The sequence below is a fragment of the Equus asinus genome, chromosome 17 (assembly GCF_041296235.1).
Source record: "Equus asinus isolate D_3611 breed Donkey chromosome 17, EquAss-T2T_v2, whole genome shotgun sequence".
Lineage (NCBI taxonomy): Eukaryota > Metazoa > Chordata > Mammalia > Perissodactyla > Equidae > Equus > Equus asinus.
The window spans coordinates 18,600,037-18,619,479 of record NC_091806.1 but is presented as its reverse complement, the minus strand read 5'-3'; the positions used below and the strand labels follow the sequence as shown (position 1 = coordinate 18,619,479).

At 35.6% G+C, this 19,443-nt stretch overlaps 1 protein-coding gene and 1 pseudogene across 1 annotated transcript; one reads left to right on the top strand and one right to left on the bottom strand.

Annotated features, from left to right (window-relative positions):
* The first annotated feature begins 2,331 nt into the window (after positions 1-2,331).
* LOC106821877 (olfactory receptor 5W2-like) lies at positions 2,332-5,021 on the top strand. Its single transcript, XM_014826754.3, has one exon. The coding sequence runs from the start codon at positions 4,013-4,015 to the stop codon at positions 4,943-4,945; it is 933 nt and encodes a 310-aa protein (XP_014682240.3). The 5' UTR covers positions 2,332-4,012; the 3' UTR covers positions 4,946-5,021.
* Positions 5,022-12,905: 7,884 nt separating this feature from the next.
* On the bottom strand, positions 12,906-13,871 carry LOC106821875 (olfactory receptor 5AP2-like; annotated as a pseudogene).
* Between the last annotated feature and the right edge of the window lie 5,572 nt (positions 13,872-19,443).

The window sequence follows — 19,443 nt, the reverse complement described above, 5'->3', positions numbered from 1 at the left end:
TCATACATTCTTATTTATAGAAATTCTTGTTTTGACTCACTAAACAGAGAGGAAACTATATGATGAATAGTGATAACTTTAATATTTGTGAATCAGCCATCATTGTAAAAGTGAGTGTATACCGCAGGTGTAAGGTCAGTACATTTTTCCTATTGCCCATTTCCAAAATTGTTAATAGAATCCAGATATTCTTGCAAACCACACCTATTCTCACTATTAATGCAATTTAGGGTTGATTTTAGGTACTCATCTCAGAATGTGTTAGGCTTTCATTCGTTGCTTTTGGGATTTCTTCATAGCCATTTAGTACTGGAAATTTTAGTTTGAACTTTCTAGACTCATTAGTTCTGCTAAGGAAACTTAGAAATAAAAAATTTGGATGGTATTCTGATGAATCAAAGACAAAAAGATAGTTAAAGAATTGAGTCTAGAAACAAGCTTCCTTTTTTTGTAGAATATATATATCTGTGTGTGTGCATGAAAAACTACATGATGGTAAAAATAAATGCTTTCTGAAATAAAGTTTCTCTCTGGTTGTATTCTCTCTATACTATTCTGGTTGCGTTTTACTGTATGAACATTGCATGGCTTAAAACAGTGATCATTGGTCAATTATTCTATCTTCCTTATGTTGACTGAGGTCACAATGAAGTATTCAACTGAAAGTTGAGACAGGCTATAAGGTCTTTCATAACTGGCACCAGGATGAGAATGCCTAGAAAGATCGACTCAGCTGGTACCCTTCCATGTAGGCTCAGAGTCGGTCATATGGTTTATCCAGAAGGATAGTTGGACTTCCTATGTGGAAGCTCTCAACAGAGACATATAGCATTTCTGCTTACTTCTGTTAGTCAAAGTGGTTGAAGGAAAGCACAAGTTCAACAGGAGGATATATAGGAACTATGCCTCTAAGGAAAACGGTGTAATGATGTGTGCAGTCGTCTTTAATTGCCCAAACTATCATAGTCCATTGCAGAACTTTGAGGTTTCCCCTTCCAGATTCTTTTATTAAGAGTTTTTAACACTTTAAGTAAATACATGAGAAAATGTGCAACCTTTTTATTCTTTGTTTTGCACATACTTACAAAGCCACTGAATGAAGCAGCACTGGAACAGCAACCACATAGAAGGAAGAGTGACAGGCGTTTCAATCGTTATTGTGTTTGTGAAAGCAGAGTTAGCTCTGGGACCTTGGGAAGTAGCCCAGTCACAACAGATTCCAAGATGGATAATCAAGGTTTAAGAAGTATGGAGAATTCCATTGTCATCTCTTGGGAAGTATTTGGGGAGGATATGAAATTCAAACTTACTGCTATTCTCAATTACTTAAAGAACTAGTATGGATAGTAGCAAACTAAATGTATCCCAGAAAAATGATTATCCATGGAAAAATTTTTGACTGAATCATCCCTACACATAGGAACTATATTAGCAGATAAAAATTCCCAAAGCTAGTGTATTGCTATTCATACTCCAGCCTCCACTTCAAGAAACTTAAAATATTTAACATTAAATATTTAGGGTACAATTACCTTTGCAAATCCTTGTTCTAGGGACTTTGGGGAATATAAAATTAAAAATTGAATGGATTTATAAACTCTTAAATGTAATAGAGATTTTTATATGAATAAAATAAACATAATTAAAAAAATAGTCTACTAAATGTAGAGAATGTGATAGAGTCATAAAATCAACAAAGTGTGGATGGATGAGATGCATTTTGGGGATTGGAATGAGACAATGCTTGTTGAAGAAAGTGACCTTTATAGTTTCCATTGACAGGAATGTTTAATCATCATTATTAATACCAACTAAAAAGTAGAGAAGACCTAAATGGCCATTAACTGATGAATAGATAATGTGCCACATTCAAAAATTGAAATATAATTCAGCCATATAAAAAGAAATTCAGAAACTGCTAAAACATGGATGAACCTTAAAAACACTATGCTAAGTAAAAGAAGACCACTAATGAGAATAAAACACCCCATATAATATATAATGCCAAGATATGAGTTACCCAGTATAGACAATCTCCTATAGTCAGGAAGCAGATTGGTGGTTGCCAGGAGTAGTGGGGAGGCAAGAAGGGGAGTTGCATGGTAATGAGTATGAGTTACTTACTAAGATGAGGAAAAATGTTTTGGAATTAGATAGTGGTGATGGCTGCACAATTTTGTGAAAATACAAAAACTAAAGGAGTGCATACATAGAAAGGGTAAATTTTATAGTATATAAAATTATGTCTCAATAAAAATAGTAGCATCAAAGAATAGCAATATTCCTAAATGAGGCGGTGAAAGATAATGCTTCAAAAATGAGAGAAACAAAATGAAAAATAGAAAGGCGATGGAAATTACTAAGTAGAGGATCATTTTGTATTTTATTGAATTGCTGCTTTGACTGGAGACAGAGAGTATAGATTCAGTGTCAATGTCAAGCTCAACAAAAAAGTAATTTTCACTTCTATTACTGTCAGATGAACGTGTTGACAATAGTGAAGAAATAAGCTTCGTTTGTGCTAAAGTTGTTGCTGTACTCACAGGGGAAAATACAGAACAAGGAATATAATTAATCCCATGTTAGCATACACTGAAGCCTGAGGGTGGAAGCTTCAGAGATTTAAGTCCCAAATGCTACCTGGTAAAATAAAATGCCATCTGCCTACTTTTCAGCTACATGTAGCGAGTACAGAAAGCACTGCTCCTCTCAGGTAGGTTCCTGAGTCTCCAAATTTAAGAAATAGTGGGGATATTTTTGAAAAAAGAGAAATTTGTAAATGATTGACTTTACATCTGCTTACACAGTTTAATAAACTGAGCAGCCTATCATCAAAAAATTATATTTTTTCTCAGAACTGAACTGACTGAAATTATTAGGACCCACAAAATAACATTTTAATGATTTTATTTTAATCCAGGGTCACAGGAGAACTGTTTATCACTGGGGAAGTATGTACATGAATTTAAGTTTTTTTATTTCAGAAATAATTTAGATAGCACCTTACAAATAGCAACATGCATACTCACCTCCATGTGAACCACATGCTATATTTACTTAACTCTAAGAAAAAATAAATCAGCAACATTCCTATTCTCATATATCAACAAAGACATATATACATGCAAACACATGACATACACATAAATATACACATCCATAAAGAAGAGAAGCCTATATGTCTCAGGAACGTTTATTGTCCCTCATCCTGTTTACATTTTTAAAATTTAAGCATCTATAGAAAAACCAAAGAGATGCAAATGCATGTGTTACATTCTATCATTCTCACTTCTTTTTAGCACTTTTCTTTGGTCAAGAGGGTCATCTCTTGGCACCAGACAACTCCCACAAACAGGGAATGAGTATTGCGACAGAGTAATAACAGATTTCTAGAGGAGAGGTTTAATGCTTATTTCATGTCTCACCAAAAACTAAAGGTAACAGAGCAGGAACAGTAAAGTAATCATTTCATTATTATTAGGTAATGGTATTCATTGTTTCTAGAATTAACATCAAGTCTTTTAAGCCAATCATATTTTTTGAGGAACATAACAATGGTAATCATTTTTTGCTTCCATTTGACTATTTTCAGGCTTAGAAAATGCTCAGTCCTACATCTCATAACCTGGTCCCACTAACATTGTTGTCTCTTCCATATTATATTGAATGCAGAATTGTGATATTAATTCATCTAAATCTACTGCCATAGATAAGAAAGTTAAAGCCTGGAGAAATAAATCTTATACAAAATCACATAGATCATGAATGATATGTAACTCAGATAAAAATTTTCCAATATCTGTCTCTATTTATTTTTTACCATTATCAAATATATAGCAATCCTTCTTTAAAGACTGGGTACATGACTGGATAATTTTTTGAGTATTAGAAAACAATTATAGAAAGAAACTGTATTCTGCCTTTCAGATATATGTGGATGTCCAGAAAAGTTAAAATGTATCTATCATTTTTTGGATTATTTCTTCATAAATTTAGGTAAGAACAAAGAGGAATGGTTGGCGAAAATTGCTCCTCCTTGAATGGATTCATTTTCTTGGGAATTTCCAATAACGCTGGGATGAAAGTGATCCTGTTTACTATGTTTCTAGTTGTTTATCTCATTAATCTTTTGGGAAATCTTGGAATGATCATTTTAATTAGAATGGATTCCCAACTGCACACACCGATGTACTTTTTCCTCAGCCACCTCTCATTCTGTGACCTCTGCTATTCCACAGCAATTGGTCCCAAGATGTTGGTGGACATATTTGCCAAGAACAAATCAATCCCCTTCCTTGGCTGTGCTCTGCAATTCTTCATCTCGTGTACCTTTGTAGATTCTGAGTGTCTATTATTGGCCGTGATGGCCTTTGATAGATACAAGGCCATTAGAAACCCATTGCTCTATGCAGTCAACATGTCCAATAGAGTGTGCTCTCTGCTCATGGCCGGGGTTTATCTCGTGGGAATGGCAGATGCTTTGATACACACCACATTAACTTTCCGCTTATGTTTCTGTGGGTCAAATGAGATTAATCATTTCTTCTGTGATTTACCACCACTTTTCCTCCTTTCCTGCACTGATACACAAGTCAATTTGTTGGTATTATTCACTGTTTTTGGCTTCATTGAACTGAGCACCATTTCAGGGGTTCTTGTCTCTTATTGTTATATTATCATATCAGTCTTGAAGATCCACTCAGCTGAAGGGAGGTTCAAAGCTTTCTCCACCTGCTCCTCCCACTTAACTGCTGTAGCAATTTTCCAGGGAACTATGCTCTTTACATATTTTAGACCGAGTTCTTTATACTCCTTAGATCAAGACAAAATAACCTCATTGTTTTACACCCTTGTGATTCCCATGTTAAATCCTCTGATTTATAGCCTACGGAACAAGGATGTGAAAGAGGCCCTAGAAAAATTGAAAAATAAAAGATTGTTTTAAGTACGTATATTATGTGTACACACACACACTCACATGCATTTAATGATTGTTGTTTTCATAAAATTATATAATATGATGCAAGAGAGACATAATTTTCTCACATTTAAATAAATGAGTATCTGTATTTATGTATTAAATATCACTATGTTCTCTTTGCGCATCTAGATGCTTTGGAGTTCATGATGAATCCAGTAGTTTCTATACAAATGAATCCTATAGTCTAGAAAAATAAATAAACTTTAATTAACTAAAGACTCAAATAATTCATATTAAGGCTCAAAACTTTCATAAAGTAAAAAACTGGAGGTTAAAAATCTAGAAAAAATATCAAAATCTAGTCAGTAGAAGAAAAGCTTCCCTGGATGGAGATGAATATTTGAATAGTCTTAGATCTCAAAAAAAAAAAAAGTGCAGTTTGGGGAACAGAAAGGATTCTAGGAAGAGGGTCTGACAGTTACAGAAGTCTTGAGGTGGCCAGTTTGGTAACATTTTAGCATTAAAGAATCCCAAGGATAGGTTATAAAGAGCCATGTAAAGTGCCTTGGTAAATTACATCATTGTGCTGTAATTATTTTATTTATTTTATTTTTGTAAAGATTGGCACCTGAACTAAAATCTGTTGCCAATCTTCTTTTTTTCCCCCTGCTTTTATTTTCTCCCCATATCCCCTCAGTACATAGTTGTGTATTTTAGTTATGGTTCCTTCTAGTTGTGGCATGTGGGACACTGCCTCAACATGGCCTACTGAACAGTGCCATGTCCGTGCCCAGGATCTGAACTCTGGGCCACCGAAGCAGAGTGTGCGGACTTAACCACTCGGCCATGGGGCCAGCACTTGTGCTGTAATTATTTACTATCAGCTCCTCCATCACTTCCTCCAGGAAGCTTCTCTTCCATTCCTCACCTTTCTCAGCTCTAGTTAAATGCCTTTTTTCAGTTCACAGACAACTATTTCCTTTAAGCATTCTTTTAATATCACCCTGTTTATTAGATTAATGCCTCTAATATGAAATTGTGAACAATCTTTGCTCAAGGACTGAGGATTCCATCCCTGTTATCTAAAGCTCCTGCATAGTGTTTGGGACATCAAAAGGCAAAACAAACATGTATCCAATAAAGTAAAACTGTGCATAACATTTTTGACTGCTTTTATTAGTTGTCAGTAACATAAAATTAACTAAGTTGTGGTATGCAGCTTGAATATATATATATATATATTTTATAACTTTTAGGAAAGTACATAAAGTGATTGTGGATACTAAAGTAATAGATCTGTAAAGACATATATGTTAATTACACTTGAAGTAAAGAGCATTTGTCTATGTGTGTTTTTGATATTTATCTATTTCATCTGTCTCTGTTATGGCTTCTGATGGTTAAAGCACTGAATCCGCATGTTGAGACAACACGGATATGGTCATATATTTGACAGACCTTGGAAGACTCAAGGTCAGTCTTTATTATCCATTACAACTATAGAAATCAACGGCCACTGAATGTCTTGGATTTTTTTAGCTGCCATTGTAAAATGCCTTTGTGGGAAAACATTTCAAAATGGAAGTAAAGCCCAAAAAGATTCTCTGATTTTCTAAGGGACATTGTGACCTATCACATAGTTTTATGATGGAAAACATCCTATGGACACTGTTTCTTTCTTTCTTTTTTTTTTTTTTTGACAAAAGGCTTTAAGGATTTTCAGCTGAACTATATTTCCTCAATTAATACATACTCTTCTGGAATTGTTACTTATGAGTAGCAGCATGGTAGAAAACATTGTTTGAAATTTATTGTCTAAGAAAAATGGGATTTCCGTTGATGGCCGCTAATTTAGAGGATGTAAATATGTCATCTAATTAACTTACCTCCCTTCCTTATGGCAAATATATATTGTAGAATCTGAAGACTGATTTTATCTGCATATTAACAGTTTTATCAGAATGAGAGGGTTTGAATTAAAGACAAGAGAATTTTAAGCTCAAAACTGAAATTCCAAACTTAGAATTGACTGAATTAAGTGTGGGCTTCCTCTCCCTGAATTTGTTAGGTTGAATAATACATTATAGGGACTATTTTTAGGAGATACATGACTGAAATAGATGCTTGGGCAGATATCCTATAATGACTCTTTTATCCTGATGTTCTACATAAATAGGGAATACCACATCCAAAGCTTTTGATGTTTTCTAGCCTGTCTACTTCAATTTTCATCATCCTCTCCCCCTTCTTAGTCTCTCTACATCACATCCTTCTCACATGTCCCCAGTGACTGATGGAAAATATTATTGTCCAAATAAAGCATTTGGGGGATTAAAGGGAAGTCTTTAATGATGGTGAAATAGGAAGCTCCTGAACTGCCCTTTCCCTGTGGACACACCAAATGAACAGCTACACATGGTACAATTTCCTCTGAAGGAAATCGAGAAACTAGCAAGTGACTCCTACACATCAGAAGAATGAAAAAATATCCATACTGAATTGGCTAGGCGAAACTAAGATAAATTGTTGTAATAAATCCAACCTGCAGCACAGGGGCATACAATTGGAAGGAAACCTCTGACTCTCAGTTTCTCCCTCAGAAGTAAAGGGTTTGGACCCCACAACTAGAGTCCCAACATCTAAGACTCTCAACAGAGGGGCAGATCTCCAAATCCTCTAGCCCTGAGAGCCAATGGGGCTTGTTTCCACAAGGCCCACAAGAGTGTAGCAAATAAAAAAGTAGTTATTAAGAGAAGCCATAAATAGTTGCAGCTATCACACCAGAGTTCAGAGCACAGATAGAGGGCAGAAAAGCCTATCTCTAAGTCTTTCCCTGAATGGATTCTATATGCATACATTAAAAGCTGCTGCCTGAGGGACAGGCTGCTAATTTAGCATGCGTCTTGTGGCTGACTGAGATCCTCCCTGGAGCCCAGAAAAACATGTGGACACCTCTGCCACTTTCTCACTCTTGCCCCCTCCAAGTCGCAAGTATATCCCTGGAAGGAGCTTGTACGTGCATCTGCACCTCAGCTTTTGTGGCTGCTACTTGAGGAACATGCCCCCAAAAATCCCAGCTCTCATAGCCAACAGAGCTTCCATTCAGAAATGCCACAGAAGTTTAAAATCATACCAAGCACACAATGATAGGAAACTAGAAAACACATAGAAGAAGAAAATAGGAAAATTCACAAATAGGTAGAGCATAATTCTACAGCTACATCATAACTACCATCTTAGAATCAACTCAGCCAAGGAAAGCCTTCACTACACACACCTCCCGCTTAGCCACTGTGGCTATATTTTATGGCACACTTCTGTTGATGTATTTGAGACCTAGCTCAAGTTACTCCATGGGCACAGACAAAATGGCCTCCGTTTTCTACACAGTTTTTGTCTCTGTTAAACCCACTGATCTATAGCTTAAGGAATAAGGATGTGAATGGTGCTCTGAAAAAGTAATTAACACTAAATTATGTTCTGGGCGATTTCAGGTGTTCACATAAAAGTATTTATTTAAAGGTTTTGAGACCTAAAGTCCAAGGACTTTGACATGGATTTCTGTAGTCTCACCAGTACAATCTTCTGGATATTTCCTGTTACTTACCTTTGTGCTTAAATTGAATGTAGAAAGAAGTCATGACTTATCTTACTCTTCTCTCCAAACCAAGGATGAGTACTAATAGGTTCACTTTGATTTTGCAAAAAGCATAGTTTTATACCTCTCTTCTTTGTTCATGGGTATGCCTCTGTGATATAAAATGGGCGTAGAAACTATGTCCCCATTTCTAGTCAACTTACCCTCATCAACATTCCAATTTGTCTTTAAACAATGAGTTTAATAAACTTGTTGAGACAGAAGGGAACGTTAGTGGGTTAAATTAGGTTTGGGTGCCTCCTTCCGATGTACTAGTGTCGCTCTGTAAGTGTATCATCATAACACTCAGAAATCTATAATTAGTAAATGAATAAATAAGAATAAAAAAGAAATCTCCTTCCCTCGACTAAAAGTTCCATAACGGCATGGCCCTTGGCTGTCTTGTTAACCATTTTTCTGCTTTGCTATTTACGATGCTCAGCTCTAAGATGCCATTTAAAAATATTTATTGAATGAATGAATGGGAGTAGCCTGAAAAACTGATGGAAAAATGAACTTTTTAAAATTTACCAAGAAAAGAACTACTTTCTTTAATTTTATTCAAGTACGTTCATTTTAGATTATATCCGTCTGCACTTGTTATCTTTTGCCCTTGGCTGAAATAAGAATCTGGGACAGAGATTCTTCAATTTAAAAATCTTCTCAGAGTACTCTGCAACATTCTTCCTCAATTACATCAACAGACATCCCCAGGATCAGCAGCTCTGGATTTGTATTGCACCCCACAGTCTTCACTTCAGCCTGTGGATTTCCCTTCTTGTCCTCACTCAGGAGAACAGATTTGGTGCCATTGACAACTTTACAGAAACTGCTTGAATGGAAGTTAGTGGTAATGTATCTGGACCTTCTTTCTCAAAGGGAACTGGAGAAGAGGAGTCCATTTCTCCTATGTGTTCATAGCATTATACTAGTTAAAATAAAAAAAGAAAACTTAAAGTGCCCAATTGATTATATTTAAGTTGTTAAGGAAGAGTTATTGACATAAATATATGTTCCCAGGAAAAAGAATGAAAAGTATTTTTTTAGAGTTCCATTTGTAATCATTTATATTGGCTTTCTGTGTATCTGTGAAATAAACTGAAATCATATTGCAAACAAAATTTTAATAGTGGTCGTTGCTGAGTGGTTGGATGCTTGGTAATCCTGCAATCTATTCCAAAATCTTCATTAAGTTAATTGAATATGTTGTTCACGCTGTAATCAAGTGGTAATTAATCCAGTTGTGAAAAACATAACACAATTTTAGCTTCTCAAGAGTATTCACCTTATTTTAGGTTGTCGTCATGAAAGGAACATGGGAACACTCTTTCCGGTTCCTGGGAGGAAAGATCAATGGGTTATACAGGTTTTTCATTCAGGTCATCTTCCCTAATTTATATATCTCTTTAGAGTATAAAATGTGCTGAGTGTTATGCAGTCAAAACATAATAGGAATAAAAACACATGTTAGAACATGCAAGTTTTAGCAAGTAATTTGTCTTATATTACAAATTGAACAGTTTTAGACAAAAATATTTCGTTTTCTCATAAACATTTTCTTTTATAACCTTAAATGATTTATTTGTTTTTCATAGAATATGTCACACACCAGGACCTATCATTCACTGTCCAAACCTCTTTCCAACTCAATGTACTTTATTAAAAATACATTAAATATATTCATATCTATAAAAATTAAGCATATTTTATGTAAAATTAACCTCATTGGCCATCTTTCACATAAATGTGTAAGGAAAATATATTCTCCTTTTCCTTTACCTTTTCCCTTGAAAACTTTGACTTAATAGCCTTTACAGATGGTTAGGAAAGCAGAGTGTTTTGTTTTTGTTTTTTATTCATTTTAGGAAAATGATAAAGATGGGAAAGAGTCTACAGTAGGAGCCAGACTTTGAAGTGAGACAGTCCTGAGTTCAAATCTATATAATATCATTTACCTGTTAGCTCTGGGACCATAGCCAACTAATTCCCTATCAGGGACAAAATCTCTGATGCTAAAAGAAAAGAAGGAATCATTCATGGCATCATGTCATGAACTGAAGTCTCCAGGATCCATCTTTGTCCACTTTAGAGCCTGCTCACCTGATCTGTCAGAGTCCAGGTGCAGATCCTAGCCTCTAGTCATGTTTGGAGCTCTCAGCCAACTTACTTTAGGATTTCTTTTTCCTGACCATGCCTTCACTCTTGGTTACAATTGAGCATGTTTCTTCACAGTTACCCATGTTGGCCACACCATTCCAACTTTCAGACCAGATGCTGTTCTGATCTAAGGTTAGGACCCCACATTGCCATGAAATGAGCTTATAAAGTCAACCCCAGAGTTATTCATTTTATGTTATTCTGTATGGTCCTATCTCAAGGGCCATGGCTGAAATGGTACACTTAGCTGCAAAGGAACAAACGTCCTCCTATTGTGATGATCCCGTGCACTTCAGAGAATATTTTCTGCTCAGTACTTAGGAAGAAGTATTTGGTTCTCATCACCCTCAAGCTGCCATTCTGTTCTTCCCTATTGAAAACTCACACTCACCAGAGCCTTAGTTCACCACTGATCTGGATGGACAAAACTCTTCTGGTCAAGTTGGTTCCACTGTGGTAAATGGAACTGTGGCCTAGAGTTAGAACCCAGCATATCTTATTATTGCCAGAGGGTTTTAATCTCTAGTTCATTCTTTTTCTCACTACTCAAACTCACTTTTTTGTGTTAGGACTTTAACTTTAGACTTTCCAACCATACCTTCTCTATGGGTCATGTCCTAGAAGCTGACCAAAGTATCATTTCACCATTTGTTGGTTTCAGTTCCCATCTCTGCCTCTCAGAGGATAGCCTCCCTCTGAAATTTTAGTTGTTTGCCTAAATAAAGAGATTTCAGACTGCATATATTCTTGAGAAAATATCCTAAGAGCTATACTTTTATATAGTTGATATTTGCAAATTGTTTTTTGTTGTTGTTGTTGAGGAAGATTCACTCTGGGCTAACATCCATTGCCAATCTTCCTCTTTTTGTTTGAGGAAGGCCCTAGGCTAACATCTGTGCCAATCTTCCTCTATTTTGTGTGTGGGTCGCCAACACAGCTTGGCTGATGAGTGGTGTAGGTTTGTGCCCGGCATCCAAATCCATGAACTCAGGCCACGGAAGCACAGCATGCCAAACTTAACTACTATGCAATGAGGCTGGCCCCTGAAAATTGTTTTTGAAAAAGTCACTATACTTGAAGATATCTTGTAATACTCATGTATATATATAGTACCCCTTTGGAGATGATCCAAAAATACTAAAAGAGAAAAATATAGTTCCTGTCTATTACTGGCATATAATCTAAATTATACACAAACCATAGTAAACATACTCATGTTTATTTCATAAAAATTTACTCAGTATCTACACTGGGGAAGATAGTATGATAAAGAGGCAAGGAATCAAATCAAGAATAATAGTTAAATAGCAAGCATAGTAAAGGAATAGAACAGACACAACTAACTGCATAATTAGACAGAAAATGCTGAGAGTCTTAAAAGAAGCACAAGAGATTCTAGTGAGGTTTATAATTTGAGATGTTGTCTATAATTGAATCAGCTGTCAGGAAAAAATCACATAGGAGTTGATATTTAAGGAAGGGTTTTTAGAGTGAGTAGAGTTTGAACAGCTAAGGTACAGTGTGCATGTGTTCACATGGAAACAATTAATGGAAAATGAGTCTCAGTGAATTGTATTTATTTCCTTTCACAAAAAGGCAGTTGTGATATATCAATGGTCTAGTCAATATTGGGAGTAATTGTGGTAAAATTTAGGCTAGGGAGAGAGAAGGAGTAAGAATCTGAAATATAGAACATTATGTGCACGGTAAATCTACTTATGGAATAAATATTTAAAAAATCAACTTTATTTTTTAATCAGTTCCCTATTAATAAACATTTAGATTGTTTGAAATAATTTGCTGCTACAAACTGTGATGTAACAAATACTTTTGAAAGTAGTGAATTTTTATAGATTAAATTCCTAGAAGAGAATCTCTAGTTTAAATGGCGCACAGATATTTAATTTTCATGTGTTAGAAAAATTATCCTCATAGAAAATGTTAGAAGTTAATCTCTATAGACAACAATAATTTACACTTCTACCAACAATGAAGGTGTGTTATAAAAATTTCAACTTTAAAATGATGAAGAATTAAACATAATACAGATGATGTGAGCAGGCCTGGTCCAAACATTAGATTCTGACCCTAATCTGTGGTTGAGACCTCATTACCCACAGAATTGGGGAGCATTCACATTAAACTTGTTTTTTTCATCAGTTAGAACCAAAGGCCAAGGAACAGAAAGGTTGTAAAGTTGTCAAGCTTCGTTTCATACTTTAAGAAAGCAACTGTTGGCTAATCAATTTCCTAAAGGCATTTTTGACATCTTTGTTCCTTAGACTGTAAATTAGGGGGTTCAGCATAGGTATAATCAATATATAGAACACAGAGGTCACTTTGTCCATTTCCAGTGAATGACCAGTGCTAGGCCGCAAATAAATGAATGAAGATCAGGGTACCATGGTAAATAGTGACCACAGTCAGGTGGGAAGCACAAGTGGAGAACCCCTTTCTTCTTCCCTCAGCAGAACCTGTTTTAAGAATAGCTGCTATGATGCAGACATAAGAGAGAAGAACCATTAGAAGGCAGATGGTCTCCACCAAACTAGCAAAGACCACCAGAACAATGTCATGTATGTAAGTGTCAGTGCAGGACAGAGATAAGAGTGGGGAGATATCACAAAAGAAATGGTTAATTTCTTTGGAGCAGAAAGACAGATGGAAGGTGTTAGTGGTGTGAATAATTGAGCTCATGGTGCCCCCTAAAAATGCTCCAATTGCAAGCTGGCAGCAAATCCTCTTGGACATAATAACAGTATAAAGCAGGGGGTTGCAGATTGTTATGTAGTGGTCATAAGCCATGGCAGCCAAGAGGAAAGACTCCATGTCAATGAAAGAGCAGCAAAAATAAAACTGTGCGGCACAGCCATTGTAAGAAATGGTCTTCTTATCAGAAAGCAAGTCCACAAGTAATTTGGGAGCAATGACGGAGGAGGAACATGCATCTATGAAGGACAATATGCAGAGGAAAAAGTACATAGGGACGTGCAAGTAGGAACTGATTGTGATTAATAAAATCATCCCAAGGTTCCACATGAGGGTAACAGAGTAGATGAAGAAAAACACAGCAAAAAGAACACTCTGAAGTTCTGGATGGTCACTAAATCCCAAGAGAAAGAACTCAGTCTTTGCCGTGCAGTTCTCCACCTCCATTCTCTGTGGCACTCCTAGACTTTGAAATTGTGGCAGAGTAATCATGGCAATGTTAATAATCATCTCAATATTAACAAAAAATAAAAATAAAATGATCGAAATAAATAGAACAGTAATTCTAAACCCACTTGGGCATCCTGATAGCACCTAGACATATCCAGAGTTAGAGTAATATAATGCGTAGGTTTCACTTTTATTTTGTTAATTTGATAATTTGCTATGTCTGTGCCTTAAAGCTATTGTTTTCACATCAAATGGTACCACCATCAAACCAGTTGCTGAATTCTAGGCCTGGGTTTCACTCTTACTTTCTTCAACTCTCTCATCTTCCACCAATGTCAAGTGATGGTGGTCAACCATACTACTACAGAGCAAAGTCTTAATAAATGGCCTTTTTTCCCATTTGTGTTGTTTTCGTCTATTTCCAAAACAAATAAAACCATTGCTCTTCCAAGTGAAGCCTTGTATAGACAGAGGAGCAGAAGTTCTGAATTTCTTATCTTGAAATGTGGCTTTGCCTCTGAGGAACAAAGGAAGTCCTTAGAGTTTTTTGAAATCCACTAATAAAATAGAAAGAAGAACGATTCTGATTTAGTTATGTAAGTGACTGAATCATAACTCTGTCACTCAGTAGTTGTGAAACCTTGGGCAGGCTAATTAATCACTGAGTTTCACTTTCACCATCTATGATAGGATAATGTAGTACCTTACTCATCAAATTATAATTGTTAAATGACTTTTTTCTTACAGCCTCAATATCATCGCCATCTTGTTATTTCACTGTTCTGATGTTGGAAATATAACAGTTGTGAGTCAATGCAGTCACCTATTTTATTCTATATGGAAATGTGGCTGATATCCAAGGTTTACTCTTTTTCATCACTGCCATTCCGTTACTTAATTTCATCCCTCTTTTTCCTCAGTTGAACCTCATAATTGGCCTCCTTCCCTCCAGTCAATCCTCACTCTACTTTCAAACATGCTAAAAAATCTATCCATAAACCACTGCAAGAGTTATATATATAAAATAGATTTTGTATTATGTTTCCTTCTTGCTTAAACTCTTAAATGATTCCATGTCCTGTACAAGCTCAGCTTTTAAATACCTTCAGATTTGACATGTATTTCCATTTTCTATCCATATCCTCCATCTCAGAACCTGATCTAACAACATTACAAGAGTCTTACCCTCCTGCTCTTTCCTCAATTTGTTCCAGGTTTTCAATAAAACGAAATGTCTTTACTAAAACTTTGCATACATTTAGAGACACAGAGAATGAAATATAAATACCATAGAAATTGGGGATTCTGCATTATTACTCAAAGTTTATTTTCTACCTTTCTTCTGTTTCTAGGTAAATTAATTGAATTCTGGGTAAATGTGAATATCTGGCATTAACATATTTTCATCTTGTAATTTTCAATGGACTTTCATATCTAATTTAATTCTCATAGCCTTTTCAAATATGTTAATAATTCACTATCTCTCAATTATATTGAAAAGAACTTGATTATTTCAGGCCATTTAGCCAGTCCAGGGTTGCATAGCTCGGCAATCAAAGAGCGAGGGCCAGAGATTGGAAATTCTGCATCACTGGGCTAGAGCACTCTTCAATAAACAATTCCTTCTAAGAGATGGAAATGTGTCAGAGATGGTGAAACTTAGGAAGAAGATTGGAGTAAATAATATCATTATTTTCCAAAATCTCAACGTGCCAGATTTGATATAAGGATATCAGTTTAAAACTAACTTCAATTTTCATTTAGTGCATGAGTTAGAACAGGCAGGTTTACTTCTTTCGACACAGTAATAGAGACAGTATGTTGTGATGATTAAAAGCATGGACCCTAGAGTCAGACTGCCTGAGTTTAAATTTGGATCTATCACTTAATATTTGTAGCACTGTAGCAAAATTTCAGTAGTTCTATGGTTTCATTTTCTGATATGTAAATTACATTTTATAGGAACATTGCCTGCAGGTAATTATGAGGATTAAATGAGCAATTACACATAAAATATTTTGAAGAGTGCTCTTCACATAGCAAACATTCAATAAATATTAAGTATTATTATTCAACCATTGAGAAAAGTTTGAGCTTCCTTAGACATTAGTATTTATTATTTTATTATCAACCAGGTTTTCCTTTTTGCTCTAAAAAAGGGTTAATTAAAAAAAGAAAGCATCATTGAGCTACTCCAACTCTTTTGGAGTTCTCTTTTGCTGAAATATATGTGGCTTCCTCCTTCGAAACTATCAATTGTCATTGAGTGACCATTCACCTATACATGTCTACAAATATGAGACATAAGATTGTCAGTTGATCTGGGAGTGGAGCAATGGCCACTGCTGCGAAGGTGAGGGAAAGATAAAATTATATCCAGTGATTACTGTGCCATCATCTCTTTTGATAATTATGAAGATAACTATTAAAAAGTAGGCATCAAAGAAAATCTTATCTTAGGGACTATGCTTAAATAAGCTTGGGATCTGAGTCCTAGGGAACAATCACTTCTTTGTGCAAGCTGTTTTCTGCTAAACCCCTTATTTCCAATCACAGAATTAAAGGTAATAAAGAAATCAAATTATATGAAGAATATTTACCTGTAAGAATCTTTCAAGGATGTTACACACTTCAAGACTGAAAGAAACCTTCAGGATTCAAAAATGAAATATGAAAGCCAAATGGAACAATGGAAGGGGAAAAGAATAGAAGAAACAAAAAATTAAGTGGAGTCCAAAGAGGAGCCAAAGAATCTGTTCTTCTATGTAATTTTCAGGTGAGAATGAAAATTTCTGAAAGAGTTCAGCAAATTTACATATTTCTGCAGTAAGTTCTCTATATTGAGCCCTAGTCACTGCTTTTGAAACTTGTTTTCTATTCCCTTAAAGCCAACCCCCTAGTCGCACCCTAGTCTTTCTATTTGTGTTGATAACTGTTCACTCCAATACATTACCATAAGATAAAATAAATATTATGATATACAAATTGGGTCAGCTTTAATTTATATTTAAACCTACCCAACTTTTAAAAAGAAATAGTAGATAATGAGAATTGTGTTTGTGTTTAGATTCCAAATCAGAATCCAATAATACTGAGGATTGTCTTAAGAAGATCATGTGTTAAATGTGCTTTTTTTTGTTGTTGCTCTTGTTTTTGTTTTTGTTTTTTGAGGAAGATTAGCCCTGAGCTAACATCTGCTGCCAATCCTCCTCTTTTTGCTGAGGAAGACTGGCCCTCAGCTAACATCCATGCCCATCTTCCTCTAGTTTATATGTGGGATGCCTACAACAGCATGGCTTGCCAAGCGGTGCCATGTCCGCACCCGGGATCCGAACTGGCTAACCCTGGGCTGCCAAAGTGGAACATGCACACTTAACCACTGTGCCACGGGCCCAGGCCCATCTTGTTGCTCTTGTTTTTGTTGAAAATACCTTGAGGACAAAAAGTGTCATTCTAGGCATGTTTATTCTCAAAACATCAGTTTCTTATGTGTAAAATAATTGACTATAAGACGATGAACACTTAAAATCCTATCCAGCTCTAATATACTAGGATTATGTTAAGAACACTTACCAGATCACTTTCTTTCATTCACCTTCTTACTACACTGTTCTCAGCATCGGTTCATTGTTCACTGCAAAAATCTATTTTGACAGTTAAAGATTAAAAAATTGACCCATTGCTACCTTTTCTATAATCCATTTGGGCAGCCCTTTTGTGTTCATAGAATAAATTTGTGCCTCCCTTAGAAAGGCCGTCATTCCTTAGAATAATGCAAGATCTTTTATATTTTGCTTTGAGTCTTTTGAGATTAGCTCTCCAATCTCACATCAGATCCCAGGAACACACACACTAACGTCCAAATCCCGGGGGAAAATGTATGTGAGCAATTAAACAGTTCTACTGAGGAGTTAGTTAAACAAAAAATGAAATGACATAATGTATTTTTCTACCTCCTCAGGATGTCTCAAAGAAAAATATGTTTGGGCTTTCAACATACTAGATTATTGCATATAAAATTGGATTATGATATTTGCTATCTAGTTAGATTTAACCAACTCAAAGCAATTTATCAAACTATCAGGATATTCTATGTGATAGAATGGTGGAATAAACTGGAAAGAAGAAAAAATGTATTTATCTAGGTATTGAGGATTAGAAGATCTTGAAAGTCAACATGTAAATGGAAAACCAATTATGAGTGAAGTTAATGACTCTGGTATGTGTTACATGTGCATTTATGTTCAAATGGAATTCTGTTCATAAATGGATCAGAGAATCTTCATTCACTAAATGCATTTACTCTGTAAATATGTTGTGCTAGGCAGTGTTCTAAGTACAAAACAGAGAAAAGGAAGATAAGTTGAACTCGACATTAGGAATTTTATCAAGTATAGAACAGTAAACGAAAGATGGTAGAGGAAAAAAAATAAGCAATTACATGGAGACTGGAAAGTCCCTGGTATGATTGGAGACTCAGAAATGAGATTTATAGAGAATGTGTTGACTAATGAAGAAAGGTAATACTGGAAATATAAACATATTATACAAAAATATGCATTTCCAGTTATATATATATATGAGTGTGTGTTTATATTTACATATATTTATCTTGGCAAAGAGAGATATGAGGAGTTTTGAGATTCCATCTGTCCATAGGATAAATCTCAGCAGAAAGAAACTTCTTTTCCAATAATTCCAGCAAAATCCCCTAGTTAAGTCACTAGCTCACTACTGTCCATCCAGAAACCAATCAGTGGGTCTTTTGATGACTGGCCATGAACACTTCCCCAAATCCCATTAAGTGCAAAGAAAGAGACCCATCAAGCATAGGAAAGGCATGGTCCTCACCCGAAAATTGAGATGCTAATAGTAAGAGAATGAGATAAACATATCAACCCCTATATTTTAAAAGTAAGGGAGTGACCAGATTATATGCGTAAAACAAAACCACTTAAAGAAACACAAAGAAACTTTTATGCGGCTGATTTCAGACCTGCTTTGAGGAGCACCCAGTGCACCTTGATTCCTCCCAGACAACTAGAGGTATTACCTATGAAGTGACATTTGGCGGGAAAGACAGATCTGCTATGTCAAGTTTTTTGTGAAGCTGAATGGAAAGCATCCATCCTTTGTGCTAATAAAACAAAACAATCAGTCTTTAGATATGAAAAGTGTGTCTATCTCTCAGCAGAACATGGGTACTCCTAGTTATCCATGCTAAAGTGGGGGGAATTTTGTGTCGCTGAAGCCCTCAGACCCAAGGTCTGTGAAAGGGACATTGTAGATTCTAGAGAGAGATCAAACTGATAACTGACTAAAATGTGAGCACCTGGATAGCTGAAAATGCTTCTTAAACACAGGAAAATTTAATACTGAAGGCTCCTCTGAGGAGACTAGAGCTCCAGTATATTGATGCTTTCTAGTCCAGTGACTCCACACTCAGGTGAGTTTGCTTTCTATAAGAATTTTGACAGTGTCTGGAGACGTTTTTGCTTCTCACAAATGTGGGGAGGGGTGGTCCTGATATCTAATGGGTAAAGGTCAGGAATGCTACTAAACATCCCAT

What these genes read in the sequence shown, in the direction of transcription:
- LOC106821877 (XM_014826754.3), top strand. Translation starts at nt 4,013, where the DNA reads ATGGTTGGCGAAAATTGCTCCTCCTTGAATGGATTCATTTTCTTGGGA.